General features: G+C 41.4%; 2 protein-coding genes across 3 annotated transcripts in view; both read right to left on the bottom strand.

Annotated features, from left to right (window-relative positions):
- Positions 1-280: 280 nt before the first annotated feature.
- pir (pirin) lies at positions 281-14967 on the bottom strand. 2 transcript variants are annotated; one of them, XM_062413338.1, is made up of 10 exons: positions 14952-14967; positions 13660-13781; positions 13462-13554; positions 11627-11707; positions 9843-10049; positions 5997-6081; positions 5563-5607; positions 3510-3592; positions 2712-2778; positions 281-2597 (listed from the first exon to the last, which is right to left on the bottom strand). In XM_062413338.1, exons 2-10 carry the CDS (start codon positions 13750-13752, stop codon positions 2479-2481), a joined length of 873 nt encoding a protein of 290 aa, XP_062269322.1. In that variant the 5' UTR covers positions 13753-13781; positions 14952-14967; the 3' UTR covers positions 281-2478. The 2 variants fall into 2 exon arrangements, with proteins under 2 accessions (XP_062269322.1, XP_062269395.1); XM_062413411.1 differs by lacking the exon at positions 14952-14967 and adding an exon at positions 14564-14643.
- Positions 14968-15670: 703 nt separating this feature from the next.
- Positions 15671-18837, bottom strand: part of zgc:113276 (uncharacterized protein LOC553748 homolog) — a 4889-nt gene continuing 1722 nt past the window's right edge. Inside the window, exons 3-10 of the mRNA XM_062413053.1 lie at positions 18550-18722; positions 18245-18460; positions 17536-17902; positions 17159-17292; positions 16813-17052; positions 16544-16705; positions 16025-16114; positions 15671-15934 (exon numbers count right to left, since the gene is read on the bottom strand). Of these exons, the coding sequence (XP_062269037.1) occupies positions 15773-15934; positions 16025-16114; positions 16544-16705; positions 16813-17052; positions 17159-17292; positions 17536-17902; positions 18245-18460; positions 18550-18722 (1544 nt within the window). The 3' untranslated portion in view covers positions 15671-15772. The remainder of the gene's footprint in view (positions 15935-16024; positions 16115-16543; positions 16706-16812; positions 17053-17158; positions 17293-17535; positions 17903-18244; positions 18461-18549; positions 18723-18837) is intronic.

Raw genomic sequence — 18837 nt, 5'->3', positions numbered from 1 at the left:
CTCTGTAACGTGTGAGGGGAAATAGGAGTCCAGCACCACCCCTATCCCACCGACACCCCACCCCCTCGCCCAGCCAGGCCCATTTGACTCAGCATGTTACACACATAATGGAATTAATGTGAGAACGGCGTTCATACATTCATTATTTGCATGTGAATGATGAAGAGCATCTTTTCTCTCGCCTGTGAAAACCAAATCCTATTAAAATGCAAACAAATTTGTGCTATATTGTTGTATTTTGTATTTTGTCCACTCCTGGAATAATAAACAAAGTCAATGATTGTCTTCAATACATTTTATGGTATATAAACATTTGGAAAAACCATTATACCTTAAGTACAGTATGAGCATGTCAATTATCTTCATTACATTGTGTACAAGCAACTATTACAAGTTTCATAACCGCAAAGCAACTGTGTTATTTCAAACAGTAGAAGGAAACTGGGATAAAGGTTCAATTTAATAGGGGAAGAGAGATAGAGCAGTTAGGGGCACATTTTCCATAAAAATCTATATTTTACGATGAGAGGGGGTAAACGACCACTGTGCCAACAATGGGGCATGTCATTTACTCCCACCTGAAGCACTTGGGTGTAATAAGTTAACATAAACGCTGTAAAATACAAAATGTCCTGTAAACACATGCAGCACATATTCTAAAATAAACAGGTTTCCATTGTTCAATGTTACAACATCTAGCACACCCATAAATACGTTTCTACAACAAGAAAGACAGTTAGTTGTATCAGAGGCAACAAGAGGGTTTAGAAGAGAAGTGGGGAATCTTTTCCTGTCAAGTACAATTTCAGTTTTCATAACATCCTTCTGGGGCCACACTAAATTACCCAACACAGACAGTAGACTCACAAAAACCACTGCAAAAACAACAGTAAAATCTGGCAGCAAAAAGTTGCCACTTGGCGTCAAATTACTGTAAATAAAACATAAGTTATTGAACAGACACTATTTTGAAAAACAGACATAAAAACAAGTACATACATTCAGCAATAGTCAATAGTATTAATTTTCTTATAAAATAAATCTTTAATTTCCTGCTATCAATTTACTCTAAATTTAGGGGGTGGGAGAGATTTAATGCAGTACATTTGACAGAACTTTTTTAACAGTGTATATCAAGTTCTGTAATACCTCTAACCTAAGTGTAAGCTTCCTCAAAATGGGAAAATCCTCATGACGTACGCATAGTTTATAGAACTCAAGCAGAGGGAGGTGGTTGTACTTTGCCCCTTGATTGCAGGCACATCAGCAGGTTCCACATTAAACAGTTCAGTTAATACGCTCAGTTCCTGAAACCTCTCGCCAAACGCCTGGAGCACATGGATCTCCTGGCTTTTGCAGAGTAGGAAAATTTGACTTTGTCTGGTGCAAGCAGCTACGCAGTCACAACAAGACAAGGCTTCACAATCTCTCCTTCTCAGCGAGGGTTCAGCTTCTTGGCCGTTATCTCACTCGACACTAAACTCGCTTGTTTACCTTGATGGGCATCTCTCTGTAGAGTGAGAACTTAAAAGCTGAGCTCAAACTACATCCTGAGAGCTAATTTAGCAAATCGAGTTGAATCAAGCTCAAGATTAGAAAGTAACAGCACATCGCTTTGTAGTGATGAAGACCAAAGGCAGAAGAAACGAGTCTGGATGAGGATATGGTTGTGTAGTCGTGGTCATCAGGCCCCATCTATCATTCAGTTTAATATGGGTCAACATGGTTTTGATATATTGTAATGCTAATAATTATCTGGTTGTGATTAGATGTGAGATACGTTCTTCAGGGAATTGTATCTTTGCCACATACTGAAAAACATTTCCTCAAACTCAGCTGTGTATAGTATAGTACGTTGTTTCTCTGTCACCATTTCAAAAGCTCTACTCGCCTCTGATTTGTTTCCACTTGGAAAGTAGTGATGCAATCATCCATATTTTAAACATGTTTAATAACTATCGGGACGGCCCCCAATTCTGTGGGCGATTCAGGAGGATAAAAGATCCAGTGAGTAAGACTAAGGTGAAAGTTATGTTTTCTTTTATAAATTCTATCTAAAATACTCCTAGTGTGTTTCATCTAAATTGCATGAATGAGCCCTCTATATTTAAATACTTTATAAAATTACATCAGGAGTAGGCCCTCTCTGCGGAGGCCGCCATGTTTTTTACAGTAGCCCAGACTGGACAAACTAAACACCTTTTGAGTTTTTATGTCAACTGAAGGCTACCACAGGTTCTCTCTCATGTTTGGAAGGGGGAGGGAGAGGTGAGGGGGATTCAGCTGCAAATCGCAGCTTCACCACTAGATGTCATTAAATTCTACCCAGGGAACCTTTAAAGGTAGAGTTGGTCATTTGTTTCTGAAACCCTTATTTTAAATATTATTTGTTGAAATCAAAACTATTTCTGATGTTGCTTCTTTGTGTATACATCTATTGTCTCATAGACTGGAGCGTGAATGTTTCCCTCCACTGCTTTAGAAAGAGTCTCTGATCTTGGATCTCCAGTTTACGGCTCTCTCAAAGCCATTTCTGCCGCTCTGGTAGTCCCTGATGGCCTGACTGATCTCCTCCTCTGTGGTCATGACAAATGGACCTGAAAGACAAACACGACATTTCAAATAATGACATTAATGCTATTGATTACGTTACGCATGTGACATCAAGGATTTCATTTGTTCAGAGGGATGGAGGGAATGAAATGTCGTACCGCGTTGTACCACAGGCTCTTTGATTGGTTCTCTTGCGATGAGCACAAAATGAGAGACTTCAGAGCCCTGAGGAGGAAAGAAGAGGAGGTGTTATCGTGTTTGTGTGTGTGAAGTGGATTGGCATTAATTTATCTGTATCACGGAAACTAGTCGATTCAAACCTATTGAACCGAACTAGCAGAGTCCCAACATAAATATGTGTGTAAACGTATGATTAAGTAGGTAAGGAGGTATCATTTGGATCCATAAAGCAGAGCGTGTAGGATCCTGCCAATATATATGTGCTCGACAAATTGTGAGTCAGTCTAAACTGTCCGATCTAACCCTAAACCTGTCAATAATGATTGTCCCCATTTTTAAGGATCAAACGAGTTATTAAAAACAGTTCGTTTTTAAGTTACTGGAAAACATCAGCTTTATAAGAGCGACCTTAAATGAGAGAAACCATCTTTGAGAAAAGTGTATTTGATGTGTAAATTTTTGGGTTTCATGTCCCATTAACTAACATGGAGAAGAAAGGGTTTATGACCTATACTGCAGCCTGCCACCAAGGGGCAACTGAGAAATTGTCATGTCCATCTTTACATACAGCCTATGGATCACGGGGGTTAGCTTAGCTGGTTTACCATTACTATTATTTACTATTGCATAATTGTTGCTGTCACTTCTGAATATCCTGTAGAACCTTTTTTAAATGTTAACTATGAAAAACCGCTTGAATTATATTAAAGGTTCCAGAGGGAGCCCTGTGGAGAAGCGTTTAGGAGCCACTGGTCGTCTCAGCACTGAGAACTCACCTTGTTTTCAACCTTGACACAGTCTCCGTCTCCGAACACCACTGTGTGATGGGACGCCACCTCCTGCTGCTCCGGGTCTGGGCCTTGACAACAGGAACATTTTGTACAACCAGAACATTTTGTGCTTAAAACATTGCTAGACCTCTTTATTTTAATAGTCTGTCAATGATAAAGTGAGGAAATAGCCATTTAAAACACACATGCAACTAAGGGATTGTGGTCTTTGAGGTCTTCTTTTATGCATTTTTGGAAAAGTGGAATCCATGAGAAGCTTCTCAGTAGAGGAAATTTAAAGAAATAAAACCACAGGGTTGAGGGGCAATAGTTCAGTGGTGAAGACGTCTCACACAAGCATATTAAGAGGAAACACGAATGCAAAAGCCACACAACAGAAACAAAACTACCAAGGAAGAGAGCGACTAAGGATTTCCCACCGTCAACCTTTTTCTCTGCTATGGCAGGTGAGCTGTTTGTAAAAACCCAGTCAATCCAGACGCGGCTAAAGAAATTGAGCCTCGTCTATTTCAGGTTTTACGGTTCAGGTGTAAAACCACTTGTGTTTCAAAATCATCTCTTGTTTGATTGTTAACATCTTTTGTCACTCACTTCCATTGTGATTGTGTGGCTTCTGCAGTTGTGTTGTGGCTTTTGCATTTGTGTTTTCTGTTAACGTGCTTGTGTGAAACATCTCAATTCCATATGCTGGAATATTACCATTTAATTATTCACTCAGAACCAGATTACCTGCAGTCAATGAACAGACGTTGTGCATCATTAATAATAATTACATTTTCATTTCAGGCTACCACTATTCCTTGTAGTGTAACAAAACCACTTTGGGTTCAAACAAAATAAAAGGCACCTGCGTGTATTAAACACTTCGGCCTTGTTTAGCGGTTTGCTCGCACACTTCATCACTTAATGGCTCTAAACGCTGAGAGAGCCAGACACCTCCATTCGTGGCGGACGCATTCATCAAAGCCAGCTGGTTCCGATTTGGCCAGACTACATGCAAAGTTCAAGACTCAAGATTCAAATAACGTCTTTAATACCGGCGGCAAATTTCATCCTCGCGTGTCATCAAACATCTGTCAGCAATTACAACCAGTCTGTGACGTCCTGCAGCACACCGGCGGAGAATAATCAAATCATGATGAAATGTCATGACAGAAGATGAAAGGGGGAATTCTGACCCAGAACAACGGGTTTCAACAAACCAACAAAGCCTCCGACAATGAGAATGAGTTTGCCTGCGGAAAGGGCTCGTTCTCATGCGAGGAGAATTCCCTGATCACATGATGCCGTCCAGTAAGCAGGAAATGCAGAATTTCACAGTAAAATGTCAAAGAGCAGTAATCGGGAAACAGGGCGTAGCTATTACATGTGTATAAGGTGACTGATCTGAAGCCAGACTCTAAGCCGGTCGTAGTTTACAATAGCGCAATACTTTTCCCAGTGATGCTGGTTAAGTTTCCGATTGAGCTGCTTTAGTCTGAAGTCTGAACACATCAGGGTTCAGTGACGGTATGAATCCATCAAGCTCTAAAGGGGAACACATGGGCCTTCTGGCTGAGCGTAGGAGGGAAGTTGCGATTGGACGGAGATCACACACACGTAACTGTAACGTGAATATCGCACGTTACAGCCAGACAAGCAGAGAGGGAAGTGAGAGAGTGATCAAATTCACAGAAAGTGAGAGGGCATAAGTTCATCATATCCCGCTATAGAGAGTATTCTGAACCCTGGTTATGTCAGATTTCTTCTTTTTATATTAAGTGTTGGATAATATAAGGGTAGTGATATGAGGTCACCGTGATCTCTGACAACTGAAGTCAGAGGTCACAGTCTTTGAGTCCGAGTGACAACTGGTCAAGAAATGACTTCTTTTGAGGACCCCATGACTTTAGACTAGCTAAATCAATTTATTTTTTAAAGATTCTCTTGAGCTTGTTCTAAGAAATCTCGTTCACAAGGCAAAAAAGGGTTTGTGGGGTCAAGATGACCGGGACCATAAAGATATAAAAGTGTCAACACTGGGACTTTCTCAACTCACCAACGTTAATGGATCCCGATAACGTGTAGATGAATGTAGTCCATCCTGTAAAACCAAAAAGAAAGTGTAAGCAAATTGTATTTTTAATAAAGATGGTGAACAATTAAAAAAGCTATTTGATCTTAAACCTAAAATTACTCTTTTGTCCACCAGTGGGGGAGAAAAAACAAGTTGTGAACACAATATTGAAATGTTGTTTCATGTTATTTCACTGATCTGCCGAGGAATCTGCTTTTGGAACAAAACCACAAACAGACTTTAAAAACAATGGGCAAAATATGTGAAACTACTTTTCCTTTGCATTCTACTCTCATCTCTCTCAGACTGTTACGTCATTATGCTGTGGTAATCAGTCTCAAAGCAACAATCAGATGCATCATTAAAGTCCACTCTTGTTATTAATCAACACTGTGGTGAATTAAGAGTTCGCCCACCTGAAGGGACTGGCTGCAAATGCAGGGCCCCCGCCTGCAGCTTAAAGTCCAGATACAGGGTCGGTGTCCTCGTGAAAACCTTGGACTGGAGGAAAAAGAGAAAAGGACATAACGTCCAAACAGACGCAAACACAAAGTTAATATCGTATATTGAACCGACTATATTCAAACAAACTGACATTGTGGTGGCTGTTTGTATACAACTTCAGAACCATCTGCAACATCTACTGCTGCCTGCAAACAGGTTGTGAACTCAGCTGAGTTGCTTGAGCTCCACAATCTGCTAATCATCCCGTATGTTCTTCAGAGATAGAGTCAGAATATGTTATTGCTACTTCCATGACTTACTGTATATGTCCCTCTACAGCTAATGGTGTTTAATTTTTGTTGAAATGAATGTGAGTGACACAGAGCACCAGGTAGCACACGTGGGATTTTAATCGGGTCCATGAGTTTACTCCACATCTGCACTTAATGCAAATCACCTTAAAGAAAGTTCGCTGACATTAAACACAAAGGAAATTACAGGGCCTGGCTTTTTGTTTCTTCTGTGTTTGAAAAATCATGTCCATTACATTTTTATGAATATAAATCCATAAAGATTTCTTGTTTATCATAGATTGATCTGAAATTGTTTGCAGTTTAGGGCAAATTATTTGAAGAAAGTATCAATTAGTCATTGAATATAAGTCAATGTAAAAAGTTAATACACTTACAAAACCACCTGCTCCAAACCAAATGAGGGACATAATAAATAACATAGAGGAACATTTAGCAGTTACAGTTTTTCTCAGTTGTTAACACACAAAAAGCGATAATTCGGCACAATTTGCACAACCTTCATTTAATGCATCAATCGCTCGACCCAATTTGGCACTACTTCACACTCCCTTATCTGCATTAGACTCTGACTTTCATTCTTTACACTCTGATGTCAATTACACATCACCTTGTTGTCAAAACACTACACACAATGTTCAGTTGTTGCACACACTTCTCAAGCAAAATCTCAAAGCATCAACCTACAACACACAAATACTCAAATCTCTAAACATTCAGGTCTGTTGAGCAATTTCACCGCATTTTCACAGCTGAACAGGAGACTGAAATTGTAGATATGGTTCGTACGAACAACTCAATCACACTCAATAAAAACTAGGATCCTGGTTGACCATGTTACATTTATAAAACGTCCAGACCGTCAGCCTCTCTACATTGGACCGTATTCTTCATAGGACTGCCATGTGGATGAAACAAGTGTTCAGGGTCCCATTTGAACGGAACACAGAACGCATCAAGGAGTTACGGCGAGAGTTTGTGATTGTAAGTGCAAAAATTCAGCACTGACACATGCATGTATTGTACCTGCAATCCAATATTGTTCCTTTTCTACAGTGTCTCACTGTAGCCCACTGTGTTGACCTCTCTGTGTCCATACTGTAACTTACATTCTCATGCTGTTTGTGTCAGCGGATCCAGGAGCATGACACAGCTCATATGTTGTACCAGTACATCTTTATTGATGAGGTGGGATTCAACCTGGTGAAGAGGAGGCGACGGGGCAGAAACCAGCTGGCCATCGTTGAGGTTCCAGGCCAGCGTGGTGGAACATCACAATGTGTGCTGCAATGAATCACCATGGGATCTTGCACCGTCACCTAGGGGCCTATAACGCTGTCCGTCTCCTGGTCTTCCTGGATGGCCTGCATGACCTGCTGGTACCACCTGGCCAGATAGATGACCCACAGCGGATTGATCAAGTTGTCATCTGGGACAATGTGAGCTTCCACCGGGCTGCTCAAGTGCCGGAGTGGTTCCAGGACCACCCCCATTTCTCCGTTCTATACCTTCTACCTTATTCTCCTTTCCTGAATCCCATTGAGGAATTCGTTTCAGCTTGGTGGTGGAAGATATATGAACAAAACCCACAGGACCGGGTCCCACTGCTCCAGGCCATGGAGGAGGCTTGTGGCCACGTGAGTGTCGAAGCCTTTCAGCATTTTGTGTGTGAGGTTTTTAGTTTTCTGTTTACAGTTTTGAGAAAGCCATTATTGTTTGAAAAAAGTGTGTTACCAATTGTGAAAAACTGTAATTTTTGTGAAAGGGGGGGGGGGGGGTTGAGCAGGCCGGTTTACAGTACTGTTCTCTGTGTGTACCGAAATAAACCTTTTTATGCTGCATATTTGTGTGCTGTTTTATGTTTGACTATGAAAAAAGTGGACATTTTACAAAAGGAGAAATGGCTCATTCTCCAGAGTCACTCATATGAGTCATTCATATGGTGGGTTCCATTTTGATGATTGTGTTTTCAGTTTTGCACATCAGTGTGCTGTAAATGCTTGGTAGTGTTCAAGCAAATGCTTAGTGGTTTGTACTCAATGAGTGGTATGTGTGTGTCATTTGAAAAAATGGCTGTGTGTACCAAATGAAAACACGAGTTCCATTTTGTGAACAGGTAACAGATTTGATGGCAAAGAGTCACCTTGCAAAGGGAGTGTCAGGTTTAGCATTTTGTGTGTGAGGTTTTCAGTTTTGTGTGTGCAGTTTTGAGAAAGCCGTTATTGTTTTGAAAAAACGTAAAGACACAGATGTGTAATAAATGTTACAGACCCGTTTTCTACTTACTTTTCCCTTTTTGGTTGAAATAAATCTCATCTTTTGAAAGTAATTCTGTGTTTGTTTGTCCTTTGACAGTTTTGTCCCTGAGGTCAAAAAAACACACACACTAACATCTGACTTTATCTGCAAAGGGAGTGGAAACTGTCTCTCTGAGGTCAAAAGGCCCTGCAGTAGAAATGGGTTTTTATCGGCTTAGGCTCAGACTGGGAGAGATGGAAACATGACACCTGGGTGAATGCGCCAATTTCTTCTTCGCTATTTTGGCAGTCTAGATGCTGATGCAGCAGTTTTCTTTACGATGTTAGAATGGTCATTGACCTTTAGGGCGTTGGCGTGTTAATAGCCATCAGCACACGTGTACTTGTGTTTTGGGAACAACGTGCAACAGTGATGTGTTTTTTCTTCATATTGTGCAAAAAGCAACACTGGCAAGACAACGAGTTGAGCTTTTCAGCTTCTGGCGAATTCATGACGTCAAACTTGATTCACCAGGGAAAAACCAGGATTGCTCTCCCTGCAATGGAAAATGAATCAGTCTTTTAAAAACCTGCTTATTCTCACTTATTTGGTTGTAAGAAATCAAAGGTTTTAGTGTTAAGTTGCTAAATGTATGTTCAAATTTTATAAATCAAATATTGTGACTCATCCCAAACACAAGTCACTGACTGTAAATTGTTATAAAGCTGAGTGTTGTCTTGTTGAGTGTGAACATAAAAACAAGGCCAAGTTGAGCTGAAATGTTGTATACAAATCAGTCTTATAACGTTTAAATACACTGAATACAGAGATATTGATGTTTATCAGTGATTCTCCTGCCCGACAGTAACCCTGGCATTACAGTAAAACACACACTAACACACCCACTACAACTCTCACAGGCAATCTGCTTCTCATTTTCTGTTTCCTCTTTTCAGAGGGACACTCCTTACACTAACACTGGTCAAATAGCGTGGTTAACAGGCATTCCCTCACACACACACACTCACACACACACAAGGACACACACACATACACACGGACACACACAGACCCAAATACACGAATGCACGCACAGTTTTTCCTGTTTGCCTCAGGCCTCGAGCAATCATGATGAGATCATCAGCTACCAGGAAGGTAAAGTGACTGATTGTAGGTTTAGTGAATGGTGCTGCAATGACGTCACATACACAAATTAAGCAGATGTACCCACACACACATATAGAGAGACACAAACACACACACACACACCTTCGCTCCTAGAGCCTCTCCAGATATAACAGCGACTGTGACCCCTCCCTGGCTGCGTTTGGGAATCTCTGAGCCTTTGAGCTCCTGGTACGCTGGCTCCACCATCTTGTCTCGCCTCGGCAGGTTCACCCACAGCTGTAAGCCCACCACCGGCTCTTCTGATACAGGCATTTCGGCATGGACCACCCCCCGTCCTGCAGTCATCCACTGGTAGACATATTTGAAGTAAATATTGATATTAGTTTCTATAAGAAAATCAGAAGCCAAGAGCAGAGCATGAATCTATAGGCAGCAGGAATAAAATAAAACAATTCATATGAAATGCTGGGGAACAAAATGAGGTGTTGCTGTAACTCTGGTCATGATTTTGAATCAGGGAGTGATTTAAAACACTGGATGAAGTGAAGTTCACTTTAACAGCTTCTGCTTCTCCTTTGGGCCGGATGGAAATTTCCACTGTCGAGCTTGGCTTTAACGCTGCCGGCCAATGATAATTCATCTGTGACTGTTCATCATGATGTTTGCTTTTTTTTTTATTGCTGCGTGCTGGATATTTACTGGGAGGGGGATCTGCTGGATAATAAAACATGCAGAATACAACCGAGGGGAACTAAAAAACCACACAGGCAACACGGACTTGAGTTACAGCTCAGCTTTATTTCAACCATGTTTCTGGGCAGAGTAAAGTGTGATTTTAAAATATAAATTTTCTGCTAAATTTAAATATACAGATGTGAAACTCATCTAAAAATTAGGGGAGGGATTTTCCTCAGTTGACTCAATGTCTTCACCACTTCCTTTGACGAAGCCATGTCTTATTCTGAAATGGAGTTTGAGCTTTCCCTGAAGGACAGACAGGCTTCTGTCTGAGCATCTGCAGCTCCCACGTGACGCCCGGCCCGACGGAGCGTGCACAGGGTGTGTAAGAGCTGAACTGACTGAACCTCTGCTATAGATTGAAGCAGAGTCAGCAGCCTGAGTGCATGTGTGTTTGTGGGTATGTGTGTGTAACTTTACAACTTTAAAAACACAGGAAACAACCCACAGGGCATGATATCCAATTAGTGTGAGTGCACGACATCATGATGCATATGTAATGAGTTTGTGGGGATTGGTAAAGGCTTAACTCCTCTTCTGCTCTGCAGCTCGTGAAGGCTCCTGATTCCTGTTAAGAACTTGCTCTCCACATTTACAATTAGGAGATGAAGATCACAGATAACGGACAATACCTCAGTTAGATAATGTGTATCTTAACATCTCAAAAACAGGAAGCACAAATCTATTGGATGTTAGGTTACAGGAATTGTTTGGCATTGTGGGAAATATGCTGATTAGCCCTCTTGCTGAGAAATACATGAGGCGACTCTCATGTCTGTGAGGTAGTATGATGGAGTATTTCCAGAGGTGCTAGTTGGCACAAGCTAACTGTCAGTAGCTTCATATTAAACCACAGACTGTAAATAAAGATGGAAGACATGACGGCTACCCAAACGTGAAGCCAAAGCATCTCCATCACGACCTAGTGGCCGGTCGCAGTAAAGCTCATAAACCAAGCGTCCTCCATGTGACTTGTTTGTTCAAGTGTCCATGTTTTCAGTTTGAATGTTTATATATATTAATGTCTTGCTATTAGAACAGAGTTTGACCCTTTTCATTAAACTCTTGGTCAAAAAAAGCTAATCGTTAACGTTTATCAAATACAGCATTTCCGAAGATAACTTTATTTCTATTAAAAAAAAATCCCCAAATAAACCAACATTAAGTTATGAGTAATAATGTAGTACCTGCAAATCTCCAGGTTGCAGTCGCCCAGAACGGCCACAGAAGTCTTCATGGGCCGTGACACCCTCTAAAACATATGTTACCTGTTTGAGGAAAGACACAAACACACACATGTAGCATTAAGCTACAGTAACTTAAGGCAAGATGACCTCAGATAACCAAATTATTATTTATATATAAAAACAAAAAAGTAAAATATTTTCTAATTTAGGTATAATGCTTTTGGGATCTCAATGACCCTGAGTGAACTTCTTTAAGTTTGGTGTAAACGTCTATTTGGCTCAATGATTTCACAGATTAGAATTTGGTGATCAAAGGTCAGGGTCAAGGTGATCTCACAAAAACAATCCATGCCTTGTGCATTATCTTAAAAATGCTACCAGAGAATAATTTTCAATTTGGCACAAATTGTTGATTTACACATTTGGGAAGTCAAAGGTCGATTGAATCTGCTTTTAGGTCATTTCTACATATTTTTGACCAGTTATCACTTGCACTCAAATATTTACTGCTTGGATTATAGTGGTCAAAGGTCAAGGTCACAGTGATCTCATATGAGAATGAAACTACACTAGTTGGTGTGATAGTTGTAGTTTAACCTTTTTTTTATCGTTTTAACAGCTCGATTATAGAGTCAATAACGTTTTAGCATTAAGGAAAATACCTTATTTTATAATCTCCTGCAACAAGCTTCACAACTACAGTTACTTCAACACTGAAAGCATGTGTGCGCTTGTCTCATTGCTCCAGTGGTCAGACTGGACAGGAAGAGAAGAGCTGCATCTCCGGTCACAGGTTCAAAGGTGAACATCTGTGTGAAGGGAGAGAGCTCAGGCCCCTGCAGGGAGCTGCCTCTGATCTGTCTCAGCAGCTGTGCGATCTCAAACGCCACGTGAGCGTGAGCAAACACACCTGCTGAAAGGCATGCTGGGAGTGTAGCCTAGTGCTGTCCGCCCACACTGGGAGATTTAAGTTGCATCTGCCAAATCCAATATGCTTGGAGGAAGGTCTGGCAATCTGAGGACAATGATCAGAGTTCAACTTCAAAGATACAAGTCAGAACTGTCACATTAGCTCCCTTCAGTCAGCGATGCGGTGGAGTTACTGCTGATAGTGCAGCACAGACGCATGTAAGAATAACTTGGGAATATAGTGATGTTTATTAGAGCATCATCTGTCCGCCCACCAACAACCAATCACAGCAATGGGATATGTGATATTACACATTAACAAAACGCTGTGTGGTAGTTTGTTCTTCGTTTCCAGGCATGGATCAGACCTCTTTCACATCATGCTATCAAGATGCTTCAGGGGAGCGTCTCTGTCTGTCAGCGTATTAAACCCACACTATTTCAGATAAAGCCTTGTGATTGGCTCAACCTGTCTCTGGATGGATGGATGGAAATCTGCCTGAGAGAGATATTCAGGAGCCTGCTGATTGGCCAGGTGTTCAAGTTAGATGACAGTAAACTACAATAGTAAGAGAATAGACCGGCTCGTTTTTCTATGCCGTGGTGGAGTTATTTAAAATAAACACAAAACTGAGCAGAAAAAATGCCACAAGGCAACAGAAGCAGGGACAATTCCTCTATTTTAAAAATATATTGTTTTCTGAGTTATTATTACAGAGCAGCTTATAGAGTAATTATAATATCGCTGACATCTCTGGCTTCCTGGATAATTTTTTTTAATATATAAACCTTAACGAGTATTTGTAGAACGCAAAGTGGTTCAGTAGCTTACAATGTCCCTTTGTCGCCATCTGGTGTTAAAAGTAGGTATTTTGACTCCCTTATATTGAATGCAAACCTCAGAATTACAGTCAGGTGTCACTTACTGTTTCGAAACCTCGGTGAGGATGATCTGGAAAACCTGCCGGCTTGCTCACTCTGAACTCGTCCAGCATCAGGAAGGGATCCAGGTTCCTCAGCTGGAAGTCACACAGGCACAGTCTTCAATGAATAATAACTGTGTTGGGTTATTTTTTAGCTCACTGGATGAAAGCTGTGTGACGTTAGCATGTTGAATGACTCACCTCCGTTCTGCCGATGCTCCTGCGAACACGAGCACCGACCCCCTCGGCCTGCTCCACACTCAGAACCGTCTTTTCCACTTTCCTCACATTCATTGTGCCAAGAGAGCTGGTTTCCCGACTCACTACATCACATACACAGTAATGAAGTGACAATAAAGATAAACCATGGTCGTAATAGAATGGGTTTGGGTTTTATTTATCTTCAAGATTTAACTTATGCATCTCAAACTATGGTACATTAGTGGTCTCAAACTAAATCTCAACTACTGCAGCTCAAATAATTTCAGTTAGAGCAGCCTATCTTGTAAAGATTCTTATTTATAAGATACAATAAGATAAGATAAACTTTACTGATCACATACCAGGGAAAAACATTGTTACAGCAGCAGACGGTCCAAAACAAGGTAGACACGAACAAAAAGAATGAAACTGGCCATTGAAATAAAATACAATTTCCAAAAATACAGAGATATGTATATAATATGAATATTAGGGGTAGATAAAGTGCAGAGGCACAGGCGTTTGCAAAATTATGTATATTGTAACTGTCCATATGTATAATATATGTATATATATATATTTTACATACAATAAATTAAATATGATATGAATATTTAAAACTAATGTAGATTCATATAATTGGTATTTGTGATAATTATGAAATATAAAAGTTTACAACATGGTGGTTAGTAAAAGTGTTGTGATATGAAACAATGTTACTTTACTTTACTTTGATGACAATAAGGAGACAAACTCTTAAATGAGTAGAAACCTGTCAGAGTAAAATGATGTTGAAAAACAACCTATGAGGTCACAACTTTACGGGGATTTCCCGGTGTCATGAGACGAAACCACTGAAACCAGTGACACAGATACTACACATGTGAAACCAGTTGATCGTCACCTGATCAGTCAGCTGATCTCTGTTGCTGCTGAAGGATCGTTCTCCACAACTGTCGCTCTGTCCCTCACCTTCCTGTCCCTCATCTCCCAGTCCCTCACCTCCCAGTCCCTCACCTCCCTTTCCCTCTCCTCCCAGTCACCGCACCATCTCCGTGCGGTCTTTTCTCCACCTGCTCATGTTTTACTTTTATAATATGATTTCACATCGGAGCAGCTGCAGACAGTCCAGATCTCAGTGAATCAGCCTCACGGTTATTTTCATTCCAGTCACCTCGCCTGACACGAGCAGCACCTTCACCAGAGTTGTCATCATCCCCATCAGCGTTAAATGACATAAAAAACAACACTTACGTGTTTAGTTTAATGACAACAGACCAACACTCACCTACCTGAACGTAAACTACCGGAAGGAGGATTATAAATGCGGAAGTCCAGCAGGGGCGGAGTTTAGGAAGAGGTTATGTCACCAGTGTTTGTTTGTTTGTAAACAATACAACACTAAACAGCCGAACAGACTTTCACCAGAGATTGTGGGACGGAACTGGAAAATTAACATTTGAACACCACTGTGACAAAAACATAATAAAAAAATGCCATTTTGGTTTGGTTTTATTTATGACCAATATTACAGCTAGCCACCAGGGGGAGACTGAGATGCGTTGGCATCACTTTTGGGGAACTGTAATGTCGTCCATGTTCATAAACACTCTATTTGATGTCTTATGACAATTAATCATTTAGCTTATGAGCCCAGTTCCTTTTTTTCTTTCATACTTCCACAATAAATGTTACACAATCATGTGTAGGATTGTTCAGACTTGGCAAAGGTACCCACTCTCCTGAGAGCTGTCTATCTATCTATAGATAGAAGTGTGGAATCTAAACTGCTGTTAATAATCTGTGCTAACAATTTTTTTATTTTTTTTATAAAAGACAATTCATAATAACTACTGCTTTAAGTTATCAGTCCCATATCCAGTCAAGTCAAGTACACCTTTTTTTTACGATATACATAACATTGAAATTAATTTCCATGCATGTCATTAATTGTTAATAAATTATACTCGTGATTTGTGCTTAAAACAATACTGATTGGATTGTCGAGCATTTAAAAAAGAAAAATGAGTTTCACAGCATTTAATCGTTTGATACAGTCACATTTGACAAGTAAAGTATAAAGACTTCGGCTCCTCGAGGCTGAAGAGTGAAGTCAGAGCCATAACAGGCCGTGCATTTGTTGAACGTACTCCTCGGTTTTCGATTTCTCCTCAGATGCATCCCCACCATCCAGGTGTCGATGGCGCATGATGTCCTTTGCGATTCTCATGCTGGCAGCCTGTCCACCAGCCAGGTTTAGTGCGTGAGGTCCAACCTGTGTGTGAGGGGCAATAAAGGCAAGTGATATATAAGTAAAATAAGGGTGCAGGTGGTTGTGCATCAAACCGTTGTGTAGATGACCCACCTGAAGAGCAGTGTACTGTCCCATCAGATAGAGCGGGCAGCCGTCTGCCCACCGCAGGCTGTCTGATATGCACGGCCACCCGTCCATCACCTTCACAGAGGACAAGCCGGACACATTTTATGAATCCCTCTTAAATCATGATGGTGGATCACATGGGATGATTTTATGCTCTAGTCATCCGCTAAGTTACGACCTATGAAGGATATGTTTTCACCCCCTCTGTTTGCTTGTTGGATGGTTTGTTTTTAAGAAAGATCACACAAAATCTACTGGACAGAAACTTGCTGCAGGTGAAAAAAAATGAATCTCTTTCTTTAACATTCTTTTCAACATTACACTGATTTCCCACAAAATAATTCATGGATCATGATGAAAAAACACATTTTAATGGGAATCTTATTTAACGTAAGGGGACTAATGGGCCTTGGTGGAGGTATTTGCTCTACTGAGACTTTGCCTTCTGTTCATCTGACCATAGATGCATGCATACTTCACATATCTAAAAACTATTTGACCCACCTGAATTGGGAATTCCTTCATCACCTCGGAAAGCAACGGGTCTTGTCTCACGTCAAGTTTGCAGCCGGTGGCGAGCCAGATCATATCTCCGGTCCAGTGGTCCCCTGTGCTGAGGGTCAGACTCCAGGCCTGGCTCCTGTAGCACCAGCTGGCCTCACTCACCTGGACATTATATGAATCATCTCACATCATCTGCCTTCACCTCATCTCACTTTGACAAACCTCATTCACTGCACCCATTACCCTGTGTATTGCATGTGTACTGTTACCTGACAGTATGTCTTGACCTCCACCTGTCCACTCAGTATGAAGGGCTGTAGGTGGATGTAGGCCTCTGGGGTGACGGCCCCTCCCTTCCGTGCCTGGCGAATCATAGCCAGGCGTTTGTGAAGGCTCCGTTCGTTATAGAACTGTCGTAGGTAGGCTTGGCCGTCCATCTTGATGCCGTGCTCCACGTGAGAGTAACGACCCACCAGGCTCTCCACGTCGCCCACGTCAAATTGCTTTAACTGTAAAAGAGGCAGTGAAGTCTGACACGTGTGGCAGAGGCAGACAGGTGTAGCTGCAGTAATTCTTTATGGTTGGTCTTCATGCAGTTTCACACTGGCACTAGACCTGCAGGTGCTTCCTCATGACCCATGTCACATGGCTGGCCCCTTGCTGCAGGGCAAGTGAGACGACATGGGCGCTGGTCAGACCTCCACCAACTACCATTACTCTCTGCCCTCTCTGACACACTACACACAGCTCTAGACACACATAGTACTTGGTAAGTATTGCATCACAGAACCAGTGAGGTCTTCAGAAATGACAGGTGAAAGCAAATACAACTCAATTAGATGAGGATTCTGGCAAATGTGCAAAGGCATCCAGGTCAATGATTTTGCTTAGCAATAGCAATTATCCTTACAGCTCCAAGACAAATGCTAAAAATGATTAGATTTTCTGAATGTTTGTGTTGTCACAGTGGCCTCTGAGGAGATTTTATTTACCTTGAGATGGAGAAGTGTCTGTCATTACTTCTTCATGCTTAGATTTTGGCGGATGGTGCATGAGATGCACTGTGTGCAGCAACCGCTCCTCTGGGTAACTCTCTCCAATGTTCTTCACCCATGAGGGGATGTTTACCATGTGGGCCCGTGTTGGTCCTGTTGCCATAATGACCTGGTGAGCCTTTAGGACGACGCCCTCCTGAAGATGGACTTGAAAGTACTTCACTCTCTTCCTTTCAGTCGTGGCCTCACCCTCTGTCCCCCTCTCCTTCGCACAGTCCTCCTCTTCTTCCTTGGGCTCGATGACAGGGATGATGCGCTCCACTGTTCCTTTTACCAGCACTTTGCCCAAGTTGTATCTCTCCACCTGTGTTTAGATTAGGTAGAACAAGATCATTGGCTCTCATGCTGCTTCATATAAAATATTGCCATTATTCCACATTTTTTTGGCTACATTGTTAGAACATCTCTCAATACTTTCCGCTGTTATCTGTGTGGAGCCCAACTCAAGTTGTTCTTTGTTATTTTGGAGTTAAACGTCAAGTTAACCAATGGGAGAGCTTTTAATAAACGGCTTGTGTCATTTAGTGAGAGAAACTAAGCAAGGTCTTAATGAAATTCTAGGATTAAATATACCATTGAAGCACACAGACACACACACACACACACACACACACACACACACACACACACACGCTCTATGTCCAACCTGATCTCTAAAGAAGTCCACACTCAGTTTGGTTCCGGGCAGACTGAAGGATAAACTCTTCTTCAGTGTGGAGGTGATGTTCAGTCGTCTCTTCTCCTTCTTGCCGAGTCGTGTGTCATTGAAAAAAGCATTTTCATCCAGGATGTAAACCTGGTCTGGGAGACTGTGCAGCTCTGATGAACGATCACACTTTAGAACAAACTCCTGCAGGGCTTTCTGTCAAAGAAAATATACAATATACTGTCAAAAAAAAAATCAACTGTTGTCTCTAATTCAGGAGGGAGTTGATTGAGTTCATTCACTACCTTGTTGAGAGGGTCAGTGTGCACCAGTGTGTGTGAGCGCAGGTGAGGGATGCTCAGAGCTGTGAACTGCCTCTCCCACAGAGCCGTCCACTCCCCGTACGAGTCCACCGCTCGGAGACTCAGCGGGGGGCAAACAACCCTCTCTGGTTCCTCCACTGTCAACCCTGCAGAGACTAATCACAAAGTCACAAATGCACTCATTTATTCAACCACAAATACATCAACACAATCAAAAGACTGACTGAAAAACAATTACTTCAATTAACTTGACTTTATAAACATTCAGAA

Source organism: Platichthys flesus, chromosome 1, assembly GCF_949316205.1.
Source record: "Platichthys flesus chromosome 1, fPlaFle2.1, whole genome shotgun sequence".
Classification (NCBI taxonomy): Eukaryota; Metazoa; Chordata; class Actinopteri; order Pleuronectiformes; family Pleuronectidae; genus Platichthys; species Platichthys flesus.
Note: the sequence above shows the minus strand (reverse complement) of the source record. Positions and strands in the feature narration are given on the sequence as shown.